The sequence below is a fragment of the Tetrahymena thermophila genome (assembly GCF_000189635.1).
Source record: "Tetrahymena thermophila SB210 genomic scaffold scf_8254495, whole genome shotgun sequence".
Lineage (NCBI taxonomy): Eukaryota > Ciliophora > Oligohymenophorea > Hymenostomatida > Tetrahymenidae > Tetrahymena > Tetrahymena thermophila.
Genome location: NW_002476270.1, coordinates 354,983 through 382,533, shown reverse-complemented (window position 1 = coordinate 382,533; position 27,551 = coordinate 354,983). Strand labels below are relative to the sequence as shown.

Sequence of the window (27,551 nt, the reverse complement as noted above, 5' to 3'; positions counted from 1 at the left end):
ATTAATTATCTTTGATTCATTAAATTTTGCTAACACTTTTTTATAAACTCAGGATATGATGAAACTAAAATTATCTTTGGAAATTATCACAAGATTATTTTTTTCATAATAAAATGAATAATTTATATTGTAAAATTATTTTGAAATTTATAAAATATATATACTTCATTTTTAATTTAAATTTTAATAGTAATATACTTCTTCTAATATTTCCAACTCTAATGCATTATTAATCTATTAAAATTAATGAATTTTATTTTTACAAATTTAGAATTTTCAAAATTTTTTTATTTATTATTATTAAATTTTAATTCTTAATCAATATCTTGTGATTTTTTAGAATGCCTAAAATTCCATTTATTGTCTAAGATTATAAAGCTAATTAATTAAAAATCCTACATCTGTTACTTAATTAGCTCAATTTCCTAATATTCCTTCTAATTCTAAGAAATATTTAAAATGTTTATTAACAACTCATTAATAAGTATAACTTTAATTGATACTTTTATAAAGTAAACTATTCTAAATTGTGTGTAATACTTTAAAATTAAGCAATAAAATTAATTTAGGCTTTCTTTCATTTTATTGATTTTAAATTTTTTGAATAAAAAAGTAAATCGAAAATTTAATATATAAACTTAAAAGTAAATTTTTTATTTTCCCTAATATTAACTTCTTTAGAAGAATAAAAAAATATTAGCTTCGAAATAAAGCTATTTAAAAATATGCAATTATTAATAATAAGTAAATAATTATATACCAAATATAATTCTTTCTCGATTTCTACTTTTTTCCATTTAATTTTGATTAACTTTAATAACCTTTAAAATTATTATTAATTTACTCAAATATCTTCTAAAATAATGCTATTTAAATTAATTATTTTATTTATTTATTTTAATTATTATTGACTTTTTAATTACAAAATTTACAAAGTTTACTTTTTTTCTTCAATTTATCCTTTAATTTATTTTTGATTAACACTTGTAATACTAAAAAATGATACAAGTTTAAATACCCTTTAAATTATAATTTTTACTGAATCTTAAAATTTAATAATAAAATATTCAAAGCAAATTGTAGATTTTTTAAAGTTTAATTACACATTTTCATTTTCTTCAACTTTTTATTTGCTTTTCTGGATAAAAAATTTAAAATTAATTTAGCATAATTCTTTGGTTTATATCCTTTTTACTCACTTATTATATTCAATCAAATAAATGTGATAAATGAATATTTTATTACGCTCATACTACTTATTAGTTTTAGTATCCAATTTTACTAATATATGATATTTCATAATATTTTTTTTAAGAAATTAAAAAATTTTAATTGATTTTAGCTTGAATCCTTTTTACTTTAGTTATCTGATTCCAATTGATAATAATTTATATTTTTTTGATTTTTAATTTTGCTGAATTAATAATGATTGGTCATTTGTTTTTATTGCTCATCAACATTCATTAATTTACTTAATCAAAAAATTTAAATATATTTAAATAGTAATTTTTATTTAATATTTTTTTTAAAAAAGCCTTTTCTTTTTGAAGCGAATTTTTATTTTTTTAAAAATTTTTAATATTATATTTCTCAAATAACTGCTATTTAAATTGATTCTCTTGGGATTAAATTTTTTTTTTGTTATACTTTATTAAAAAAAAAATTGAAAACAATGATTTCTATTTTGCTAAAATTCTTAATAAGATTAAATTTTTGCCTTCTTTTATCTTAATCCACTTTAGTTAGGGCAATATGATGCCCATTTTGGATAGTAGGATCTTCATGCAATTAAAAAAATATATAAATATAAACTATGATACTTTTAAAATCAGATCCTCAGCAAGATTTTCAAGATATTGCTGCTATTGTCTACTTTCCTTTCACTGTTGGTATTTTTAACTTCCGTAGAAATATTAAGTATACCATCATCGAGAGTTCAGAAGATGTTTAATTCTATCAAATTGATAAAGATGATAGATAAAACCTATAAGTATCTGTAATTCATAACCTAGATTCCAAAGGAAGAATTATTGGATGGAACTCAGGAAATGGGTCAAAACAGAGTACTCTTTAAATTCCTACACAAATTTAAATCAATCCTAAATCATGTTTGAATTCTGAAGAATTAATAGTTGTGACCTGGGACACATCAAGTGTATAAATATATATATATATATATTTTATTTTATTTATTTTTTCTTTACTATTAAACATAGTTGCTTATCATCGATTATTCTTATTCTTCAATTTATGCTTCAAAAATAACTACAATTTAGCTGAAATAAACTTAGATAACTCAGTGTGTGAGTGATAAGACAAATAGGAGGTTTTTGCTTATTGATTCTTAAGGTGGTTTATACGAATTTGAAATTACCAGCTAAATTTTTAAAAAACTATTCTAAATAGAAAAATTTGAAAATTTTTAATCAATTTATACAACCAAAAATTAAATTTCTTTAACATATACTACATAAAATGGGTCTTTTATGTGTCTTCATATAAAAACTCAATTTTATAGTTTTAGAATACTTTTCCTTCAGTTTCTATATAGGTATTGGTTAGCTAAGAAGAAGATTTTATCATAGTAATAGGAGAGTCAAATTTATTTTAGGTATGGTCGATAGAATAAAATATGTTAGTGTATCAAGCAGATTTCTAAAAAATTTATTGCGATCAAAGAGATGCAAACTCAACTTCTGTAGATTCTTTAATTAATTTTACTTTTGGATCTATCAATCAAAAAAACCAAATATCAGCTGTTTCTGAAAATTACATATTTGTATTCTCATTAGAAGAGAAAAGTCCTCAATTATTTAAAAATTAAGTTCTTAAGCTAAGAACATTTAAATGGATGTAAGCTTTTGTAGTTGATAATTTAGTAGTGGTGGGTTAAGAATACTCTGTTTCTACTTTAGATCTCAATACATCTAAATTTAATTATTTCATGGACTCTTTTGATTAGGCTTAATCATCTTATGATGTAGCTGTATAAATTTAAATTGACTCAGATTTTAATAGGTAAATTTTATCATTTTATAAAAACTTTTAATTTATAATAAAATAAATTAGAATAATTAAACTTGATAAAGCAGGAATAATATAGTATTGGTCATTATTTGACAACTTATTAGAAAAATAAATAAATTATACTACATATTACTCTACCTTTTTTATAGATAAATCAATCAACAAAGTAAGTTTTTTTATAGAAATTTTGCTTAAAATTTGTAATTATATAATTTCCATTAACAATAAAGCATTTTCAGGTTTTAAATTCTTGTAGCTGGGAAACCAAGAATTAATTTAATTCCTAGATTTTATTTGATATAAACTAGATTATTTAAATAAATAAATAATTTTAATTTTTTCAAAAAAGCTATGTTTTAAAATTTTTTAATTTGAAAATGAAATATCCAATTATTTACTTATAATAGATTTTTATATTAAATATTACATCCATCCTTAATAATTTTAAAAGAAAATATTAATTTACAATTTAAAAAACAAATAATTTCCAAATTCTTTAAGAAATTTATCAATTGTTTTTAAAAAATTTTTATTTTACAGAGAAAAAAAATATTAAATTAATTTTATAAATTTAATGAAATAATTTGAAATTTATAAAAAAATAATTCGAAAAAAAAGCAAAAACTTTTTAAATGATCTATAGTTTTATTGAAACAAATTAAAAACAAATTATTAAAATAATAAATAAATAAATGAAACTATTATAATAAAAAGCTAAATTTAAATTTAAAAATAAGAAAAGAAGGTTCTAACACCCAAATTTTTTTCTTTGACGAATATTTAAATAGACTTTTTGTAGGTTGTTTATTACCAGGAACTATTGTTGTTTGGGATTTATCCAAAAATTTTCAATTAATTTAAGTCCTTGATCAGATAGAATTTAGTGATAGAATTACAGGTATAGCTTTTAATCCTTAAGCTTAACTTATCATGTTTCTTGGGGTAAAACTTTTATGATTTAAATTGATTCTTTACAAATTTACTTTAAACAATTAAAAATATCTTCTTATAAACAAATTTTAAAATTAGTAAATAAAAAAATGAATTACTTACTCAAATTCATAAAATATTTTTTTATTAATTTAATAATGAAAACAAATTTTTAGATATTAAATTTAAAATTAATTTATTTAGTGGGATTGGTGGTCAAGATCTATTGATTATTACACCTTAAATCACAGGTGCTGGATTGAAGGATTATTTGGGAATTTTGACTATACTAACAAACTACAAATATTATGGGATGTAAATAATTTTAATGGATAGCTAAATATAAATAACATTTTAAAAAATATTTTAGCAAAATGGATATGTTAGAATTTATGATTATAATTGTGTATAATTAGGTTATATAATTGCTCATTAGAACTGGATATATTAATGTCTAGTTGATGAGTAAAATTTAATTCTAACCACTGTAAGGTAAGCATTTTTTTAAATACAAATTTGAATATTTTTTTTTAATAATTACAGCAAAGATAAATATGTAAAAACTTGGAGTTACAACGATATTTAAAATCCTAATAAAATGTAACATTCTCTTTATAAGTTATTAATATATTTTAGTAAAATTAATTAGGTATCAAATATAGCTATAAAATCAGCTGTATGATGCTTTTCTAGACAAGGATAATAATTATGTTTTTGTATCTGATTTTAATGGCTTTATTTATGTATTAACATATCCATAATTAGTCCTTGTTAAATAAATGCAAGTAACTAATTCTATTATAAATAAGCTTTATTTTGATTCATAGCACAACATGTTAATGTTTGGAAGTTTAGGTTCTAATACAGTAGGCTATTATAATCTTATTTAATTCATTTAATCAAATGCTTACACTTTATCTTATACATATGTAGGTAAATTTAAAATTTATTAATATAAATCTTATTTATAAAGCAATACTAACATAAATAAACTAATAATTTAGTTGTTAATATGTTTTAAAGCAATCAATTATATAGTCCTTCATAGTTATTTAACCTCTTTATTTATATTAATATTTTATATGGTTTTTATTAAAATATTTTAAAAATTTATAGGTGTGATGTCCACTCTTTAAACATAATAAGGAATTATATTCTACCAGGAAGGCAATATTGTTTAGCTTTGGGATTATAAGTCTAAGCAATTAAGATATGGATTTTATGCTGCAGACTTATATATAGATGCCTAAAGTGAATTCATCCTCATCAAAGGTTAAACTTCAATCGCTGCATTACTAACTTGCGAATAAACTGTATTTTTTGATATAAATACTTTATCTATAATTAAAGTCTAAAAACAAAAATTTTTCAGAAAAACCTAAATTCAAGGATATTTGATCTGCTCGTATGTAAATAATATAACAATTTTAGATGTTAATGCATATATAATATTTTAATAAATTTCGATTGACAAAAACTCTTCTATTGTAGAACTTAAAGCTATTGTGCCACTTAAAACTTTTTTTGTTACTACTACTTAAGGATAGATCATTGGATACACTCTTAATCTTTCATCATAACATTAATAATTCAATTAAATATTTAACTTATAGCTCCTCAATGAAGCTATAGTAAATAGCTTAGTGATTGAGTAATCTACAAGCTATATTTTAATAGCTCCGACTTTGAATGGATAAATTGCTTAAATGGTATTATCTTAGGAGCTTGCTATTTTAAAATAATAAACGCTTTTGCTCCCTGGAATAAGCTCTCACGCGCATATTCTATAATACACCAATGGTTATGTAAAAATCTACATATATTTTATTTTTATTTTTAATTCAAAACTTTTTCTTTGCAACATTTAAAAAACTAAATTAAACTTATTATTTTTCATTAATTTTAGCAGAGTTTTATCTACTTGTAAACTTATTTAATCTAATTTGAACTATTTTGATTTTAATCTTAAAAAATTTTCTTATTAAAATAACCTATTTAAAATTTTTTTTTAATAATGAAATATATTGGGTTTTTATTAAAAGAATACATGATTTTTCATTAAATTTGTTAAATCCTTATGATTTGGTTCTAGTAGGTTAAGTTACTAGCCCTTGCATTGGATATTCTTATAAACTTGATATAAATTTAGATCTTGATTATATTATATAAAGTTGCTTAGGAATTTATCAAATTAATGAGCTTTCAACTTTATAATTAGTATCTTAAGGAAGATTTACATATACCCTTCTTTAAAATCCTCTAAACCCCATATTTACTCCAGTTGACAACAGGATAATTTTTATCAATAAAGATTATTTCTTTGATGTATATACTTATCAAATATAGACCTATAAAATTAATAGACTCGATTAAACAATATCATTGTAAGGTATTTATTCATAAGACTAATAGATGCTTGGAAAAGTAGCAGATTATGAAATATTCGACACAAAAGAAAATGTGTATGCAAAGCTTATTTTATTTTCTGGATTTTAAATCGCTTAAATATAACTTCCTGTATTTGGCTAGTCAATCTGCCAAGAAAATATTACTTCAGACTAATTTGCTTCGGTATTACAGTATATTCAGAGTATATATCAAAAGATATAGAACTATTTTCCTATTCAGTAACTTATCTTTAACTTATCAGTTGAAAGAGAAACAATTTTACCACCCTTTCCTCCTTTTTAGTTCTCAAACCACTCGCAGGTATACATTATTTCAAAAAAAAATACAACACAATACAAAATTATTGCTACTGAAGACCTACTCACTTCATTTTCAGGATATGATCTAGCATCTTTAAATAACTTATAAATATAACCAGCAATTTCTTAAAAAGATTATATCCAGTTTTTAATTCAAGATATATAAACATTTGAAATGAATAATATTTAATTAGTAGGAAATTAAAAATTATTTAGTTTTTTTGAAATCAATTAGTAAATAAATAATGATTACATTTAAATTTAAAATATAACTCTAAGCAATAATATATTTAATAATAATATATAGTAGTATAGTGTACTACAAATTATATGTCAGACATTGAAGATTACTAATTTTATCATCAGCTAAAATAGTGATTTTACTAATCAAAATACTCTCGTTTCAATAAAAACATTTAGCGATTTTGATTTTGATAAATTTGTTGCTAATTTAAACAAAGGATTCAACAATATAGCTATTATATAAAATTAAAATTAAGGTACTCTTTAAAATACAGAAATAACAAATAACGATGCAACTTAGGTTTTAATGATTACTCAGTCAATCCTCTAAATTTTAAACTTAAAACTTTTGCACAATTAATCAAACGGATTTAATCAATTGAATTCAATTGTCAACATAGACCAAAAATCATTAGTTAGTATAAAATACTCAACTTTTAAAAATAACATAGCTAATTAAGGTGGTTCGATATTTTTGTCTTAAAGTGAGTTATAAATTGAAGGATCTTCTTTTGACAGTAATTAAGGCTTATAGCAAGGAGGATCAATATATTCTTAATTCTCTAATTTAAAAATAAATAATTCCTAGTTTTTAAATTCTAAATCAAGTAATGGAGGAAGTATTTATTTTGAAAACGGAATCTTGATGTTATATAAAATATAAACTCAGAATTGCTAATCTAGTTAGAGTGGAGGATTTATATATTAATTAAGCTACCTAATTTTAAATCTCCAACTTCAGTTCATAATTTTGTAAAGCTTTTAGTGATGGAGGAGTTCTGTATATAACTCAATCTAATGGAAATAACTCTTACATTGTGAACTCAATTTTTTAAAATAGCTAAGCTTTAGGGTATTTATTTTTCATTTTACTTTAATTACTCAAAAAATTACTAATTTGAATAGACAAATTTAAATTTCAAAATACTAATTATTATTAAATATGGTAAACATAATTAGCATCTATCAATATTATCACAATAAATTCAAATAATAAAATTATATGGAAAGAGTTGTTGATTTATCTATTAGAAATTAAAGTATTTTATTTGTATAAAAAAAATAAATTAAAAAATAATAGTCTTTGAATTTATTAAAATTTTGATCAAGTTTTAATAATTTTATTTCTACAAGTTTTAATTAAAAATATGATAACAGGAGTGGAGGAGTTATTTTAGTGTATGGTTCAGATATAATAATTTCTAACTCAAACTTTATAAATAACGCAGCTGGAATAGGAGGAGTCATATGATATTTAGATAAAAAGCCTTAGTTTTTGGTTGAAAGAGGCAACTCTAAAAGAGATTCTTGTAAAACGTTTAGTTAGAATTAATGCAAATCTAATAAAGCTATAATCTTTGGTAATTAGATTGCGAGTTATCCTTAATTTGCTTCTGTTTTACCAAGCAAAGATTTTGATGTGGATATTAAAAATTACCCAGATATTACCTTTTACAATTTTAGAAGTCGGTAAAGTAACTTTGACTTGACTATTTAATTTTTAGATGAGTTTAAAAATTAAGTGAAACAGATAGATTTATAAAAAGTAATCAATTTTTTTTCTACTCATTTTCTGTCTAATTATTTCAATTTTTAACAAATAGCAATTGTTAGTTAAATTAGTTAAGAGTTATTTTAAGAAATAAGCTCATATAGCTGTAGGATATATATTTAACAAAATAGTATATTTTTATAAGATCAAATTGTAAAAATAGAAGGTGCAACATTAGTTGAATATGCTTATTACTCACCCAAAAAAATAGGATGCTTTATGAATAATTTTAAAATTACAGGAGTTCCTTCTAAAAATGCTACTATCTTGCTTTAGCTTAGTGGAATGAAGACTCTAAATAGCACTAATCAATTTATTAATGTAGATAATATAGGTATATTTCTTTATTTTAGAAGTTGTTAAGCTGGTGAGTACTATAACTCAGTATGCTAAGGCTGTTAAATGTAAGAGTGCATTTAATGTTTAAATGGAACCTATTCCCTCATTTATCCCTAAATAGGAGATTAAATTTAGTGCAAAAATTGTGACAATTAATAAACTAGTTATTGTGAGTTAAACCAAATTGTGTTAAGGGAGAATTACTGGTATTTATTTAATTAAAAATTTAAATTTTAACATTTAAGAATTATTATTAAAAAAATAGGAGAAAAAGTAATTATTCTGATGATATATACTAATGTGATCAGCTTTCAAACCCTTGGAATGGAGACTCATCAAAAGGGTACTGTTAAGAGGGATACACAGGGGCTTTATGCTCATCTTGTGATAATTATGGAAAAATATGGGGAAAATAATATGGAAAAGATAGTCAATTAGGTACGAAAAGCATTTAATGCTCATTATGCTCTTCCATTTAAACAAATTCATTTAAATAAATATTAGTATTGTTTGGGATAGTATTCTATCTAGTTTTTTTAATTATAGATTCTTAGGATAGCAATATTGAAATGTGTCAAATTCGTATAATATCCTCGCTTAAAATTCTCTAGATGGGAGTATCATAATTTATACTTTAATCTACATTAATCTCCAAGATCTTTATAAATTAATTTTATGTTGTCTCTGCTTTAAAGTCTAGTATTGGTTTTACATTTCCTGGATTATTCTAGAACTTATTTGCCTTTCCTCAAGCATTTTCATAGCCGATATTGGTATTTTTATATTCAATTGATTGCAGCTTGAGTAGGTTAAATTTCAACATACCAATACAATACTTAAGATTTTTGTACATCTCAATTGTGCTTCCATGTGTGTTTTTGTAACTAATATATATTTCTGTTAACCTAATTATTATTGGAATATAATATTTTATGCCAAATTAATATTATAATTTGTAAATCAAATATAATAATTTAAACATGGCAATTAGTACAATAATTGTATTCAGTTATATTGCTTCATAGAATATTTACTAGGCTGCATTAGAAATTATTATTTGTCAAAAGTTTGGAGATACTTACTACATGAAAAGTTAGATGAATTAAGAATGTTATAATACTGAGCATAAATTCTACATAGCATTTTTAATACTTCCTATTTTAGTAGTAGTCACAATTATCTATCCTTTAATTATGCTATATGTATTATATAGAAACCATTCTAAAATGTTCGACAATGTATCAACAAATGTTATAAGAAGATATGGTTATTTTTTTCAAGACTTTAACAGAAACAGATGGTGGTGGGAGTTTATTAAAACTTGGTATAAAATAATAATTTTATTTTTGTCAACCTACTACAATAATAAACCTCAAATTTAACTAACTTCAGTTATATTTGTATAGTTAATCTACAGTGCTTCTTTAGTGCTCTTTAAACCATATTAAGATGATAAAATAAACAAATTAGAATCATAATCAGCCAATTATGTTCTCTTAATTTTTTGGATTGCTTTGTTTGAGTAATTGAATGATGATAAAATGTACCTTAATTTTATTTTTTCGTTCATTTTGATTGCATTATTTATAATGATGTTTGGTAAGTTAATTTTCCTTTCATCTTTAATATTTAAGCATTAATCTTTAAAATTAAAAAAGGTTAATTAACATTAAGCCTTCTTGGTGTAATTTTTAGAAGATATTAATACTTCTTTTTAAGAAATAAGTGCTTACTTAATATATTTTAAATTATATCAAGCACATTATTAAATAACTAACTATGGGTTCGAAAGTACTTGTTTAAAAATAATTTTTTACTTTACAATTTGCTTTTTAATTAAAAATACAACCCTTTCAAAGTTTTTCATAAGTAAATTTATTATTTAAACTTTAAAATATATTTACAATAATTATAGTTGGTCAAAATTAAGGCGATCTATTTTAAAAGGAGGTTTAGCCAAAATCTAAATTAAAAATTTTAAGAAATTTATAGATTTAAGTTCAAGCAAAGCATTAGATTCAAAAAAAGATTTACTTATCAGTTTTAATATTAAATCATTAAATAATTAATTCTCATTTGGTAACATAGATGATGAAAATTAAAATTGATTAAAATTAATTTGTTACTAAGAAATTAAAAAAGTTTATGAAAGTAGTTTAGTCATTTATATTTTTTAATGTTTTTTGTGTTAAAATCAGATTAAATATATTTTTGTTAATTTATTTACAATAAATATCTAAAATTCTTAAAAGTTTTTTTGAATTTATATTAATCAATATTTATTTATACAGTTAAAAATAAAATAAAATTTACTGAATGTTAATACCTTAATTTAGTTAAGGATTCTTATTTAATTTAAATGGCAAAATAAATTAAAATTTTATATTTTGCAAAAACGAGATTCTTCTCAGAAATTAGCTAAAAACTCTCAATACTACGCTGACAATTAATTTTAAAAAAATCATATGATTAACAAATCATCATTTTAAGCTTTTAGATCCTTTAGCCATTATAAATTATTCTCATAATACAATTAAACAGATAAAATGAAAAAACTATTTTTTTTCTTTTAAAAAATTGAAAATAAATTTGAAAATAGTAATAAGTAATTATCAATACGAAAGATTAGTGTTTAAATTTGTTAAAAATGTTTTTTATTTTCAATTCAATGAATTTGAATTCATTAATAAATCAATTCTTTAAGTTTGAAAATTTTTATGAAGTTTAGCATAAATTATTTTTTTTTAATTTTTGAAGTTATCCTACATTAAGAGGAAGAGGAGGCATTCTATTTGAATTTTATGAATTGAAATTGGCAATTTTGTTTTATTGATGGTATTATATCTGTATTGATGAGTCTTAAGATTGCTCACAATCTTGCTCTTCAATAACTAGCTATTATTAAATTTATTCATGTATTTAAAAATTATTCTTTCTTTATTATTTAGGAATGTTAACCATATTTGCATTTATATGAATATTAGGAAATTGTTAATTATTAGAATTCATGTGCTTATATTATTTATCTGATAAACTTTAAGAGGAAGATTGAGGACTGATAGTAGGGAAAAAGTTTTACTTTTATATTGCTGATTGATTTTCTTAGAACTTAGTACTTTGGCTGATATTTTTTGCTGAAGATTAGTTTTATAGGTTTATTACATTTATTCCATCTTAGTTAAAACCTTAATGAATATTTTAATTTTTCATGGCTTAGTTTCCTCCATTTGTAAATAAATTAGAGTTGTTATTAGTTTCTAATATATTTTCGACCTCGCTTAGGAAAGAGCATTAACTCTCAGGAAGTATTTGACTTATCTATTCTTGTCTAAATAGCTTTGAAACATCATTTTCTAAATTCGGATTTTTAGTGAAGCTTAAGTCTAAGCTTTTATCAGCAAATTACAACATTTTTTATCCACAGTTACTAGGATATTGTGTAAAAGAGTTATTTTTTTTCATATTTAAATTTTATCTTTACTAGTTATGGTTTTGTTCTTTTACGTCTTGTTGTTCTTAACTAGAAAAAGGAGAAAGAGCAAAATTATCTTCTTTATTTTGTAAGCTGTTGTTTTTAGATTAATTTTATTCAAATTAATTTTTTACTGAGCTAGCTTGCCCATTGCTATTTTTTAGTCTCATTTACTGTTACTAAATCAGTTTTTATTTTTAATAAATGAACTCTTATTTTAATTGCTGCTATCTTTGTTCAAATTTTATTTTTTCTTACAATAGCTTTTACTCAAACTCAGTTTTTTCTTTTTCTAATTACGACATAATATCTTTATCATCAGGTCCCTCTTAAATATCAGAAAAATCAAAATTATTAACTAGTTACTGCATTTTTTCAGCTTGTTAATTATCATTTTAGCTTGTTTCGTTTGTGTATTTAAAAGAATCCTACTAGTTATTATTTAAAATACTAACGTGACAATTAATTATACTTTTAGAATGATTATTACTATCATTTTCTGGAATTTTATCAAAATGATAGCTGTCTATATTTTCTAAAATATTACTTCTAGAATCTCTTGGAATGATATTTGAGTATTCTAAATTTAAGTCATTGTTCATTTCCTTCAAGTTTTTATTTAAAGTAGCAAAATTTTAATTCATATTTTCTATTTAAACATTTAGTTTCATTTCATGGAGGTCTTTTTACAATTCTTAGATAGAATCTGATTAGAATTGTGATTAATCTTTTCCTTTTTCTAAGGATTATCTCAATATGCTTTTCATTGCATCAGATTTTATGGAATCTAAAATTTATTTTTGCTTTTATTAATCCTCATCAATATTAGAATAAAAATTTATCTGTTATTTTATTGTTTTTAGTTCCTTAGCATCATTTGATTTATTGGAGTTGAAAATTATATTAAAATTGGGATTATTATTGTTAGATGAAGATAAAAGAGAGTTTGTAGATTAATTTTTATCTTTTTTTTCTGAAGGCTGAAATGTCTCAACAGAGAGTCGAAATTCGTTTGTAAATTTTTGGGATGAAAAGTAATTTTTCTACTAACCACTTTCCTAGTAAAGATTTTGCTAAGGAGCTGCTATTAGCTGCATAGGAACGGAAAAATAACCCTTTTAATTAATTTATTAATTATTACTATTATATAAAATTTGATTATTTGCTATATTTTATGAAGATTAAAGTATGTTATTATTTGAGTTAGTGTTGCATAATTATTTTATTTGTGATCTGCTTCCATTACTACTATTATTGTTATTTTTTCTTTCGTTTGATGTAACTTTTGTTGGACGTAGCATGATTTTTTGTTGTTTCTTATTATCTATAATTGCATTAGAGTTTTAATCAGAGCTTAAATGGATGTTGTTTGGGCTTGTTATTTCTATCCAATCAACCATTTTTTTACTAGAATAATTATGTTAAACACTCTGATAAATTTAATTAGATTAATAATCACTTGCTATGCTTTCTCTCACATTTTATTGGTTTTCAAAATTTTATTAGCCACTACTAAACTGAGATTATAGTATTCCTTACTAATTGTGGCTTTTCACAATATTAACACCATCTGATTTCCTTAAACTCAAAGGACTTTTAGAGAAAGTATCAGTATTTTTAGTTAATATTCCATTATTGTTTCCAATACTACTGAACATAATTGAGCTATGAGCGCTAGATGGGGTTTCAGATTAAGAAGAAATTTCCTTTTTCTCTTCTGATTTATATGGATTAATAGTTTTTATCATTAATTTTTTTTTCTTTAATTATTTTAAATTGCTATTAAGATCTTAATTTTATTTGTTTCTAGTTCCATCTGCAGAATAGTTTCTCTCATATGTTATAGCTTAAGTATTTTTAAATCTTAATTTTTAAAACTAAGGAGAAATTATTTAATCACTTTAAATTGTATTTTCTTATACTTAATTTGTTGCACATTATTTTTGTTAATCGCTTTCTAAATATTTAATATCTTAGTTAGATTTATTTGAAGATTTTTTTTGAGATGTAAAAAGTAGAACATCACTATTATGAGATTTATTACTTTAAGGTTAATACTAAACAAGAAAATTATCTTGCTTAAATAATCTATCCTCTTCTAGTTTGTTAGAAAGATGTAAATAGTTATTGACATTGTATGTCTTTGGATTACTTGGAGAGTAATTTGGTAAGGAGACTTCATCTCCTTCAGTTTTTATCCTCTAAGCTCTATTTTAATTACCTTTATCACTAGAAGAATTAACTTTTACCAATTTTGGATTATTATTTAACTAAGCTTTATTGTTGTTGAACAGACTTTGTGTGTCTATTCTACTTGAAAATTTAATAGTATTTGTATGCTTTGTCGACCCTTTGGAATCTAGAGTTGTAGTGGCTGCTCCACCAGCTTAATATAAACTTTATTGAGGTAAATCGATTTCACAATAATTGTCTGTATTTATATGCAAATTTGTTCTTAGCTTTTCATTGCTTTTTGTCAAAATTCTTTTTCTTACACCGTTTGAAGAAATAGCTCTAATTCGATTTACTTCCACTCCTTAATTTTCAGTTTTTACAAGCTAATTTCCACTCATATTTACTTATTTAGAGTTAATTAATTTGGCATTTGGAGATTTATCTGTTGCATCTTTTTATTTTAGCTAAATACTTTAATTACTATTTCCTTTTTACTATTGTAGCTTATGTTCACTATTGAATTATTTGTTAAAGTTAATTACTAATTAAATTATTATAAATTTACCCCTAATTTAGGAAATTTTTTAGTACAGTGCACTCCTAGATGTTTCCTTGAACTCTGCCTACATCTCTTTGAAATTTTATTTTTGGAGGGTACTATTAATTTTGAAGCTTCAAATAAATTGAATTTTTTTAAAAAATTTACTCTTGGAGGATTCAATAAATCGCTTGGTTGTTATTTTTAGTTAGAGAGAATAACATCTTTAAATTTACTCAATGGTGTGTCATTATCTTCTAAATTATTTAAATTAATAATTTCAGGATTGAATCCCTCATCTGAATCATCTTCTTCGTTACCAACAGTCTTAATCCTGTAGCGTATAGACTCACTAATATTAAATTAAATGGACATAACTTTATTTAAAGCTATATAAATAACTAAATTACGATTTTCTATTTTTTTATAAGGAAGATTTTGAAGCTAATCTAAGCTAGGGTTGTTTACTTTGTTACTGGATAACTATTGGCTTATTATCATTCTAATTTTATTTTACCACATGAAATTAACAAATTTATTTAAATTAAAAAATTTACCTTTTTTTAGGATCCTTAGCTAGGCTATTAAGCTACTTGCTTGTTAATTGAAGTTGATCGTTTATTTGAAATCACTGAATTTGAATTCTTCTTTCTTTCAAGAGATGGTGTTAATTAAGAATTTAATTTTGTTTTATTATTTTTAGGAGTTCTTGATTATCCTTTTTAAGCAGATGACATCTACTATCTACTATTTTAACTCTCTTAAAGAATAACTTGAGTAGATATTAAATTATTTGTATTATTAGATGAAATTGCTTTTGATGATGAAGACCTTTTTTGTTGATTCATTAAATCATTCACATTTTTTGTAGCCAGAGATTGAGCAACACTATTTGAAACTGGTTTCCTTGATATATCTCTCTTTTGCAACAAATTTATATCAACTATGTTAATAAAACATATAATGCAACCACTTAAATATATTTATTATTAATGCAACTCAAATATAGATACTTAAAGTGAGAATTACCTTCGCAGAATTAAGCTTAGGTAGTTTTAAAATCACAATCGCCGCTTTTAGCATGAATTAATATGTTTTATTATTCATTGTCATTCAAGCTATTTATTGAAAATCCACTTTTACTTTCATTGCCAGGAGTTCTATTTCTTGCTCCTCTTTTAACTGATTTAGGAAAGAAATACTAAATCTAACATGAAGAACCCTATTGGATTCTATTTACATTAAATTATATATTTTCTTGTTGACTAATATTATGCTCTAACAATAAGCCATTATGTTGCTGCTATGTAGGCTTATATTAAATATTCCTCTACTCTGATAAATTTCTTTAATTCAATAAATTTGGATGATTATGACCCTTTCTTAAAATAGCCTTTTAATTTTTATTTGAATTCACACCTTCTGTTGAATGAATCATCATTTTTCAAGAAGATATACTTGAAGTATTTTTAAGTAAAGTATATCAAACCTCTCTTTTGATTTAATTAATTTGTAAAAATTAAATTTTCTTGAATGATATTCAGTCTAAACAACTAACTAATTGAGTACTTTCCCTTTTTTTTAATTTGAAATAAGTTAAAAAACAACAACAGCAATTAAATTAAATCATTCGTTTATATAAATCAAGAGGTATTAGAAATATATATATCTTAAAATATAAATTACATTTTATTTGAATTTTCTCAAACATTAAGATTTGCCATTAAATAAAATTTGATTCGCAATCTTTTCTGTTAAATTTCAATTTAAGCAAAAATATTTATTTGTTAAGGTAAAATTATAAAAATAATTTTTAACTTATTTCATTCTAATAATCTATTTAAAAGTTCTCTGAAATTTATATTTTTAATAAAAATATTTAATCAATAAAATACAAATAAATATCTATTGAAGAAATCAATATAATTTTAAAAAAATGTAATTAATTTCATAGAATTTTTATTTCAATTTTAGTTATTTTCAAAATCTTGAATCATTTGTGAGATAGAAGTATATTCTAAATGTTTATCTTCATCAAAAATTATTTCATTTAATTTCTAAAAATCTTCTGTAATAAGTTATTCTGAAGCTTAAAAATAAACATCAATCAAAGGCTATATAAACTTAGTATAAATTATGTTATCAATTTTAGTAATTAAATCAAAGCAATCTTTATTTGAGTAGCTACTATCAGCAAACATATTGTAAGTTAAATTAAGGACATTACATAAACTTTCAAGCACAGTAGGAAAGCTCATTTCCTCTGGTAGAGTAATTGTTTTAGCCATTTTTTATAAATCTTTTTACAACTCTTATGATGTGATATTTTCTGGTATATTTAACCCAATATCAGTTCTTGTTGGATTTACAGCCAATCTAGATAACTATGAAATTTAAAACTTAGCATTATATGCAATCTTTTATTATTCAAATATTTCATATTATTCGCATATTTTGTAGATTAAGTTAAGTTTATTATAAGAATTTTAAATATAAATAGTATTAGATAATAATGAGCATAATAAAAAGAAATTTCTTTGCATTATCGACGAAGCATTTTTATTATAATTCAAAATAGGATTAATATTCTCTGATAAACGAAAACATTTTATGAATAGAGAATCACTATTATTCATATTTTATTCAATCATGTTCAGGTAATTCTTTCTCTTTTTTATTAAAGAAAGGATATTTCTTTAAATTTCTTGATCCATATTATCCCCAAAAAACAAAATAAAAGATTACTTTTTATAAATACAATATTATATAATTAAAATATGATCTATCTAGTCAGTATTTTTAATTGATTAACTAAATTCATATCAGAATTATTCTCATAAATTAATATGTTGAATTATTTTATAATACATCAAAAATATTAATATTGATTTAAGCTAAAAATTGCCTAAAACATTTTTTTTTAAATAATTAATTTCATAAAAAAAATTAATTAAAATATTTAATTGAAAAAATTTACTTAAAATATTTAATTGAGTGAATTGACTTTAAATATTTAATCAAGCAAATTTAAGTAAAATATTTAGTTGAGTGAATTTATTTAAAATAAGTAATTAAATAAATTTATACTTAAACCTATAAAATATTTCTTAATTTATTTAATTCAAATTATTTGATTTTTAAATGAACTGTTTGTTTATATCATATAATTTTTAGAGTTTATCAGAAAATTTAAAAGATTAAATGAAATATTTGAATTGTAAGAAATATTTTGCATTTTTTATAAATTTCTAATTTATAAAACATTTTGCAAAGAAATATGTAATAAATTTTCATGTAAAATAATAGTTTAACTTTTTATATTGCTATTTAGTTAGCTAATTTATGCTATCAATATGATTTCATATCTAAAACAGGGAAATCGTTATGAATAGAGTCTAAAACCTTTCTTTGATATTCTTGAGTTTTTGATAAAGCTTCGTATAATATGGGGTATTCGTGGCCATCAACTCCTTTAATTGAACCTGCAATTACTCTTAAGATATCTTCTCTGACTACTTATTCAGCGACGGCGTGTTATACCAATACTTCTAAATCTTCATCTTTGGGATTTAATAAACTAACTTTATTAGAAAACTCGCTTTCTACTAAATTTTCAGGTACCACTTTGATAGGTTCTTCATCCTCTGTAGCATTTATAAAGATAATTATATATAAATTTTAATTAGCAATAGTTAAAATTTACCTCCTATTTCTGGTTCTTATCCAAACTTAGGGGATCTTGTATTTATTGTTAAGGATTCTAAATCTGGTCTTAAATATGCAATACCAGCTTGACTGAATCCTTTTACGGGCTTAACAGGTGAGAATTTAATTTTGGCTTAAACTTATTTTTTTTTTAAATAATAGATGAGATATAAATAATAGTTTGAATCAAAAGTTTTTTTACGTGACTCTTCTGAGAAGTAAGATTAGACAATTAAGTAGATTAATTAATCAATAGTTTCTTATGGGAAGCCAAATTCGTTTGAATGTTCTCTGATTGCATTCAGTATTTAAGAAGAAACATTGCTAACAATCAAATCAATTACATCGTCTTGAGCATCACCAAGCTAAGCAGTTGCTAATGTAGCTAAGCTTAAGTCTTCACCCTTCTATGCAAGTAAAGCATCAATTTAGCTATTAATAGGTAAATCAATAGAGCCCTCAGACAAAACAGAAGTAAGCAATTCTTTAAAAGAATTTAAAATCTTTTGTTATTTTAGTAAATAAAATATTATTACAATTACTAAAAAAATATTAATTACTGCTTCTTAGTTGTTAATTAACTCTCTAGCTCCGCTAGCAAGATCTTCATCCTAAGATTATGCCAAAGAAGCCATGAATAAGACAAATTCTCCAACAAGACCACCAACTAGACCAACTATTTATATTTAATTAATTTAATAAATTTAAAAATATTTTATCAAATCTAATTTACCGAATGGTCTATTTTCTTATTGATTATTATCGATATCAGAAATATGGTTTTGTAATACATTATCTTTAACTTCTGCTTTACTTAGAATTCTTGCTGCTACTTCATCTATAAATAATTTTAAGTATAAAATTTATATTAATTTACAGAAAAAATCTTAAGTTTATTACCTCTGAGTTTTGCTCTTCTTTCCATTTCAATTTTTCTTAGCTTTTCAAGTCTTTTTCTTTCTCTTTTTTCTTCAAGTTCTTTTTATCTTTGTCTCTTATCTTATCTAATTTATTCTCTCTTTTCCATTTCAACATCGTATCCTTGCTTATGTAATGCCTTATTTTCTTCAATAAGCTCGACACATAGATCTTTATTAAATAAACGTATTAAATTTTATCATCTCATAAATTTGTTTACTTTCTAATTCTGTTTCTATATTGTGTTGTTAAATGAGTTCCTATTAAACATTTTAGTATAACCAAGGAAGGAATTAATCGTACAAAGACATTTGTAGAGGATTTCTAAAAACACCTTGATCTTCAAGCATGTTAACAACATTTCCTCTAAGTTTGCTTAGATATTGCTTTGCTATGTTTCTTGATATAAGTTTCTTGTGAGATAAAACATTTTACTCTTTTTATTTTTTGTATTGTAATTTTCTTCTTTCCTAATATGAATAAAATGATTATTAAATTAAATTAAATTTGAAATTTAATCCTCATAAAGCTATTTAAAACAATCTAAAAATTCTATGATTCATTTTTAACTAAATATCTGAATTCAACTTAAATATCTATTTATATTCTATTTTTTAATTTATATTCATTCTTAAGGTAAGTTGCATTCAGAATTTAAATTTGATTAAAATTTATTATAGCTTTCTCTCGTTAAATTAAACTAAAAAATTTTAATACTGATTCTTCATAAAGACGCTTCTCTTTAGCTTCAAGTCTTTGCATTTCAGCTAATTCTGCATTTCTTAACTATTCAAATCTTTTTTGCTACTCTTTCATCACACGGAGTTCTTCTTCTTCTAGAACCTCCATACGACTTTGTTCCAAGGTTTTTCCGAGCAATACTTGTAGTATAGGTTCAACTTCATAATCAAAATCGAAAAGATCACCATCCCAAATTTATGTTTCCTAATCTATACCAGTTTTTTTAGGCATAAAAAGACGAGGATTAGGTCTGTCAATAAAAACTTCAGTCTAAGTATCTTTTTCATACTCAGGTGGCTTGTCAGTTAATTATTCAACGAATTCGTCAGTTTATACTTCAATATTTTATCTTCCTGCTACTGGTTTAGGAGTACCAGGTTCGTATTGGTCTCTTTAATAATCTATCTACTCTTTTTGCTGTAGTTAACACAATAAAATAAATGTTAATAAAATTTAAGTAAAAATTTTATCAAAAGATTGTCTAATTTTTCAATTTATTTCCTATCTAATCTCTTTTCATTATTAAATTTGTTAAAAATAACCATTGTAATAATAGCTATTAATTATAAATATTCCATCAAATATTTAATACTAATTAGCAAAATAAGTATTCAAAATAGTATTTAAAAGGGCGTTATTACAATTTATATTGTTTTCTTGAAAGACTTTCCAGATTTTGTTGCATTTTTTATTTCATTATCCTTTGATGTTATAATTCTTGCGTATGTATTTCCTCTAACTACACGCTTCTCAAACATAAGATTTTGAACTCTTTCAGGGCTATTTTATTATATTTGTAACAATTTAGTAAATCTAAAAATATTTGGAAGTATGTTGTATGAAACATACAAAGCATACAACCATTGCTAACTCATTAATATCATTTTACTCTTCATCTTCTTATACAGGTTCTCTATATTTAGATCTAGGATTTACTACCTTTGGCTTAGCGGCAAATCCAAATGTTTCTGCTGGAACTGCTTTCATTAATATATACTTTAAATGATTAATCTTTTTCTAAATATTAATATAAAGTTAATAACTAACAATTAAATTTTTTTGATATCTGCTTGCTATTTATTGAATGTATTACTTATTTATCCAATTCAAAACAATTAAATAAACATCAATAATGCAAATAAATATCCCATGAAAAAAATAGTTATATTATTTATTTCAAATCGCATGCCTTGTTTAACTAAATACTAGAAAGCTAATTAATTATTTATGATTTTTCAAAAACTCAATGAATGAAAATTTATAAAAATCATTTTTAATTCAAACATGATTTATTTAATCATTGGATAGATTTTAATTTTCTAGAATATTTTATTAAAAATTAAAATTATTTCTTTAATCTAAAATTTAATAAGGAGTTTTGCAATTATTTTTAATTTTAAAGTCTCTTTTGAAATTGAAGAAAACCTTATATCATACAGTAAATAAATTAAATGCGAGGTTGTTAGTTAGAATTATTTGTTAAATTCTATTTGCAGCAATAAATTTATGTAGTTTTTTTTGGAGATAAAAAAATTTTTTTTAAACGACGATAAAAGGTAAATGTAAGGCTCTAAATTTATAAAAAGCTCTAAACAGAAAATAATTTTTAAATTTTAATTCAACATTGTACTTTAAAAAGAATTATTGAATAGCTTAAGTTTTTTAAAGTTAATTATATTGCTATTTATAGATAGATTGAATGGCTACACTTTAAATCATATTTTAAACTACTCTGTTGATTAATTAAATAATAAATAAAATATAAAGAAAGTCCTACTTAAAAATATTAATAAATTTAAGCAAACTGATTTATTTAATTTATTAGATTGTTTATAGAATAAAGAAAAATTATATTAATCTAACAAATTTTATATCATAACTAATATGGCTACCCTCGCATAGTAGCTTTGGAATTAACTTGGAGCTCCTTTAGATATAGTTGAAAAAGGAAAATATGCGCCAGATAAATAGTTAGCTTGGAAATTCAAAATACTTCCTAAAAACTTTGCATCATCTAATGATTAGAGTTTTTGGCAAAAAACAGTTAAGAAGGATTTAGTCGAATTTTTTAGTTAAGTAATCAATTAAACATCAATATATTTATGGTTCTGAACATTTATAAATTCATAAAAGAAAATAGAGAATAAAATATACACTTTATCAATAGTGCTTCATATATAATTTCTAATATATTTTAAAAAAATAATTTATTTAGGGATTGTAGTGTGATCATGAATGTTAGCCAGATGATAATTTTAGGTGCAAGTTTTGTGGTAAGATCTTGAAGTGGATCGTTTATGGACCTAATAAAATTATGAAACCATATCATATTTACTACTATGATTTTAATTACATTATAATGGAAAAGAAAGAAAATGATGATATTGTAACCTTCAATTTTACTGAGATCAACACAATTTAAGCTTAAAGAGAGTTTGCTCTCTATATAATATGCCGTTAGCCTGGAATGGGATTCGCAGATTATTTAGCAATAAGGAGCATGCAGGTTCCTAAGACTATAGCTGATTATAAAGTACAATTTTATTTAATGGGTTATTTTTTTTATGTTTAAAAAAAATACTTTGTGTTTAGTTTGATGAAAAATATTCTACTTTTAAAAATTAATTTGTACTGGATTAATATTTACAAAAATATTAGCATAAATTTACATATATTTTTTACCAATAGTTTACAGGAGACAAATTCCATAAAAAATTTGAGTTTTATGGTGATTTTGAAAGTGCTAACCTCAAGACAATGTTTATAGATTAATAAGCATAGAAATGTAAGATACTATTGAAGTCTGATTCAAATAGTTTTGGTATGTTTGCTATAAATTTTTCATTTTTAAAACATCATTTTTTATTAGGATTCGCTTAATGGTTTTATTTTGGTGTTAAATTTTGGGGAAGTGAGCCTCATAAAGTTACTTTTTCAATAGCTAACCAAAAGAAGACTCATTCATAATTTTCTAAAGGCATGAAATTTTATGTAGGATACCTTGATCCAGAGAAAGGTCTAACTTGGTAACAATACTCTTAAGATATTATCTATACCTAATCTGAATTTAGGAGGAAAAAGAAAGAAGATGAACCTTTCGAAGGACCTTTGAGTTTGTTTTTTAATAAATTAGAATTTGATTTTACTTTCTAAACTTCAGGTGAGAGAGTTCTGTTTAGCTATTACAAACCATATACATTTACAGACTTGATTGAGTTTATAGAGAAAACTGAATAATCTCTAAAGGAAAAAGAGAATGTTGTTGAGGATTTTTCTGCAAAATCAAGAACCACTTTTATTACAACAGAAAATACCTACTATAAAAAAGAAATTATTGGCGGGTCAAGGCTTGGTCTATCCTTATTCATGATAGAAATTACTTGTCCTAAAAAGTTCAAACCGTCTATCCCTTATGATAAAAGGAAAGTTGTGCTCATTTTAGGTAGACAGCACCCATTTGAGACACCATCTTCTTTAGTTTGCTAAGGATTTATTAATTTTCTTATTTCAGATAATCCTGTTGCTAGCCAGCTCAAAAGTATGTTTATTTTCAAAATATGTCCTATGGTAAATCCTGATGGAGTGGTTATTGGAAATTCAAGAACAAACCTATCTGGAGCAGACTTAAATAGGTTAATTAGTATTTTTTTCAATTTAAAAATTACTCATTTTTCTTTTTTTTCTTCAATGCAGGTCTTGGGAAAATCCAACACAGAATGCTCATCCAGAAGTATACTTTTTAAAATAGTATATTTCCAAAATGAGAGATAAGAAGAAAGACATATTCATGTTTATAGATTTGCATGCTACTGCAACAAAAGCAAATTCTTTTCTGGTTGGCTGTGAGTAAGCTCACGGTTTAAGTTCTAATTATAATTGGATCTCAAATAGATTAATAACTAAACTAATGCAAGAAACGATGTGTCACTTTAGAGAAAAGAACTGCAAATTTAATCTAAAACAAAAGAATTAATGCACAGCTAGAGTGATTCTTTGGAAAGAATTTAAAGCTAAATACTCTTTCAACTTAGAATTCAGCATGAATGGATATAGGTTAAATGAATTCTTTATGTCACAGCAATTTAGGAAAGAAGAGAGAGATAGGCTGAAAGTATTATTAGAGAATGGTAAAATTGATTATGATGAATATGCAGAATTGGTAGATTAAATAAAGCCACCTAGTTAAGTTTCTGTGTCAGAACCTAACACAAGCAGATCTCATCAATCTCAAATAAATGAGGAATAAATCTAAAAAAATTCTTAAACAAGTAGAAGCCTAATCCGTTAAATTTCATAAGGATAGATTAACAATGCTACTTCTCCTTCATTACAAAATAGAAATCTTAATAACTACAATAATCCTAATAATCCCGTTTTAAAAAAAGTACCAATAACAAAGTTTTAAATAGAAGACTATGAATAGATAGCTGTCGACTTCTGTCATAATCTTTTGAAATTCACCCTTATGACTTCTATGATGTAAGTTGAAATAGAATAAAGTGGATAAAAGGATTTGGATATCTCGAAAGTTAAAAAAGAAAATGAAATAAAAGACTAAATTTCTTAAGGTGGCTCTTAAGAATAAATTCGTTAAGCTGAAGGAACAAATTCTTTTTCTTAAAAAGTTGGAGAAATTTACTAAAACTCACCAAAATCGAGAAAGTCTTTTACAAAAAAAAATGAAGGCAAATCCCCTACAACAAATAAATAATCTCCTCTTAAAAGGCTAAATTCTATTGGACCCAACAAACTCTAAAAATAGAATTCAATAACTGTGAAGGAGAATGAATTACCTCAGAATGATCTTGACTAAAATAATAATGAAATAAAGAAAACCCCTAAAAAGAAATTTGGTGGCAAATCAAATTTTTTTAAAAAAATTCAAAAAAAGATTTTATTAGCTAATTCGAATTAAGATGAAAGCGAAGAAGGCGACTCTATTAATTCTTCATCCCAAATGAATTTAGATAACTCTGGAACTTAAGAGTAAAGCAAGTATGGGTTTAAACTTAACTTAGAAGAAATTTAAAATAAAAAATCTTTTGAAAATTCATTTGAGGAAGACAAATTATTCGTAAATTCTCCTATCTAGAAATCGTCTGGTGCAACAAAGCTTTAAAAGCAATCTAGTTTTGCAATTTAGACGTAAGACTCTAAAATGAACACAACAAATCAAAATGTAAAAGTAGAAAATAAAAAATCTGGAAGTATTTTTATGGAAAAGGAAATCATAGGTAGCAAACAAAAATAGTTTAGTGCTAAATTATAAAATTTGACTAATCCTCCTCCTTTGAATTTATAAGCATTTGAAATTCAAAGTCCCCTAAGTAACCAATCTTCTATAAATTATAAATCTAATTCTATGAGTCCAGGATCAGGTAGTCCATAAAATGGATATCTTTAAAAGATTTCAAATATAGGAAATGCCAAGCTTTCCCTCAGTAACTCAGGCTAAAGTTTCAAGCAATCGAAAAACTATAAATTCAAGTCAAAATCAAAGCTGACTTATTTTGTTAAGTTTATTATTGGGCAATCTCTAAATATTAAAAATCTTTTTCCTGATATGAGGTCATATGACTGGGAAGATTACTTTTCATTCTAAGAAATAGAATCTTAGTTAGGAGAAAAAGGAGTTGAGTTTAAATTGATACAAATGATGAATCAAAATATGGAACCTATATTAGAATATGACACAGACTCAAGTAATATTTTACTATTATTAGATTGCTTATTAATTTTTTTTATATAAAGATCCTGAAGATGACTTAATTGATTCTTTTTAGCATTTGGATTATTTAAACGATAAAGATGATGAAGATACAGAAAGGTAGAACATAATAAAAGATATTAATTCTAAATTTGGAGAAAAATTTAAGGGAAAGCTTAAAGGTTAAAAAATTGATGATTTACAAGGTATTTTAGATGGAAGCCATGAAGTAGATGAAAATGGAAAACTAAAGAAAAAAGAAATTAAATAGCAAAAAATAAATGAATTAAATGGAGAAAATTCAAATATTTGGTTATCAAACTTAAAAAAGAATAGATCAAGACAAGACAGTAACTCATCAAGAGGTTCTTCTAAAAACAACGCAAATTAAGATTATGAAGACTCACCAAACAGATCAAATAGTAATTGGGCTAAAAAAAGTGATTACTCACTTAAGAGGTAAAGTCCAAAGCACAGTAATGATATTCAGAACTAATAAAATGGAAAAACTTAAAGCTATAACTCAAGGCTCTTACTTCCAAAAGTTGAACTATTGAAGTTGAAAAATCCGTTTTTACCTTCTTCTCATTAAGTTAACTAGTTTTACAACTCAAAAAACATAACTAAAGTCCTATAGGAAGAAAGAGATTAGTTGCAAACTCTCAAAAAAATTAAGAAAAAGAAAACTGATTTAATGATGCTTACAACTTACAGCAGTTAAGGGTATTAAAAAGATAAGAAAATACAAATAGACCCTTCCTTGTGCATGGCAGGTGCTACCTTCTTTTGTCCTTCAAAGACAATATAATAAAAATAGGAAATTGAGCAAAATAATTCACGTTCCTAGACATTGATCTAAAGCTCACATAAATTCTTAAGATCATAACAAAATAGCTTCAAAGACAGTGCTAATAGTACAGCTTATAATGCTCATTCTAAGTCATCCAGTATCATATAGTACTCAAAAAATAATCCTTTGAACAGAAAAGAAAGCGATTTACTCTATAGTTCAGATTATCTTTTAGAAAACACTTAAATTTATAGAGATAATAGCCATTATAATAACGATTTTGTAAAAGAAGAAAGTAAAGTTTCCTTCAAAATAAAAAACTCATAATTCGGTTCTCTAATACTACCAGTAGATAACTATAAAATTCCATAAATAAAGGAATAAAAGTAAACAAAGACTCTAGTGGTTTATTAAAGCCGACTAAACAAAGATCCATATTAAATTTCTTCAGTTTGTAGAAATGCTTCTTTATAGAAATTGAATGCAAATTTATAATATCAAAGCAATTCAATCATAAAAGATGAAAGTAAAAAAACTGTTGTCTCATTTTACAGAAAAGCGAACAAAGAAAGTTGATATGCATTTTTGCTAGCTAAATGATAAAATTTTTGAAATAATAAAAATAAATTATGAATATTTTCCCAAAATAATAAATAAAAAAATGAAATTTTATATAAAAGATTTATCAGCAAATAAATAAATAAAT

The 27,551-nt window shown here is 23.5% G+C and overlaps 6 protein-coding genes across 6 annotated transcripts; 3 read left to right on the top strand and 3 right to left on the bottom strand. All coding sequences in view use genetic code 6, as the record gives it.

The window, feature by feature from the left end:
- Positions 1-1,813: 1,813 nt before the first annotated feature.
- TTHERM_000566849 (hypothetical protein) lies at positions 1,814-8,160 on the top strand (the record flags this gene model as incomplete). The annotated part of the gene is made up of 14 exons (XM_012799199.1): positions 1,814-2,155; positions 2,552-3,018; positions 3,070-3,193; positions 3,742-3,969; positions 4,162-4,272; positions 4,328-4,449; positions 4,607-4,890; positions 5,074-5,762; positions 5,864-5,880; positions 6,000-6,547; positions 6,608-6,858; positions 6,973-7,528; positions 7,668-7,761; positions 8,067-8,160. The coding sequence occupies 14 exons, from the start codon at positions 1,814-1,816 to the stop codon at positions 8,158-8,160; spliced, it is 3,927 nt and encodes a 1,308-aa protein (XP_012654653.1).
- A 519-nt stretch (positions 8,161-8,679) lies between these two features.
- On the top strand, positions 8,680-10,891 carry TTHERM_000566848 (transmembrane protein, putative; the record flags this gene model as incomplete). The annotated part of the gene is made up of 3 exons (XM_012799198.1): positions 8,680-9,005; positions 9,065-10,398; positions 10,458-10,891. 3 exons carry the CDS (start codon positions 8,680-8,682, stop codon positions 10,889-10,891), a joined length of 2,094 nt encoding a protein of 697 aa, XP_012654652.1.
- A 599-nt stretch (positions 10,892-11,490) lies between these two features.
- On the bottom strand, positions 11,491-16,425 carry TTHERM_00566830 (hypothetical protein; the record flags this gene model as incomplete). The annotated part of the gene is made up of 6 exons (XM_001022084.2): positions 11,491-14,959; positions 15,012-15,103; positions 15,153-15,336; positions 15,395-15,486; positions 15,542-15,927; positions 16,014-16,425. 6 exons carry the CDS (start codon positions 16,423-16,425, stop codon positions 11,491-11,493), a joined length of 4,635 nt encoding a protein of 1,544 aa, XP_001022084.2.
- Positions 16,426-17,238: 813 nt separating this feature from the next.
- On the bottom strand, positions 17,239-17,541 carry TTHERM_000566829 (transmembrane protein, putative; the record flags this gene model as incomplete). Its single annotated transcript, XM_012799197.1, has 1 exon — positions 17,239-17,541. The coding sequence occupies one exon, from the start codon at positions 17,539-17,541 to the stop codon at positions 17,239-17,241; it is 303 nt and encodes a 100-aa protein (XP_012654651.1).
- A 791-nt stretch (positions 17,542-18,332) lies between these two features.
- TTHERM_00566810 (radial spoke 3 protein) lies at positions 18,333-21,335 on the bottom strand (the record flags this gene model as incomplete). Its single annotated transcript, XM_001022082.3, has 10 exons — positions 18,333-18,628; positions 18,688-18,828; positions 18,892-19,192; positions 19,250-19,365; positions 19,423-19,527; positions 19,590-19,778; positions 19,828-20,077; positions 20,325-20,765; positions 20,990-21,128; positions 21,238-21,335. The coding sequence occupies 10 exons, from the start codon at positions 21,333-21,335 to the stop codon at positions 18,333-18,335; spliced, it is 2,076 nt and encodes a 691-aa protein (XP_001022082.2).
- Positions 21,336-22,232: 897 nt separating this feature from the next.
- On the top strand, positions 22,233-27,421 carry TTHERM_00566800 (zinc carboxypeptidase family protein; the record flags this gene model as incomplete). Its single annotated transcript, XM_001022081.2, has 6 exons — positions 22,233-22,424; positions 22,564-22,881; positions 23,037-23,169; positions 23,218-23,980; positions 24,042-26,050; positions 26,100-27,421. 6 exons carry the CDS (start codon positions 22,233-22,235, stop codon positions 27,419-27,421), a joined length of 4,737 nt encoding a protein of 1,578 aa, XP_001022081.2.
- Positions 27,422-27,551: the final 130 nt, after the last annotated feature.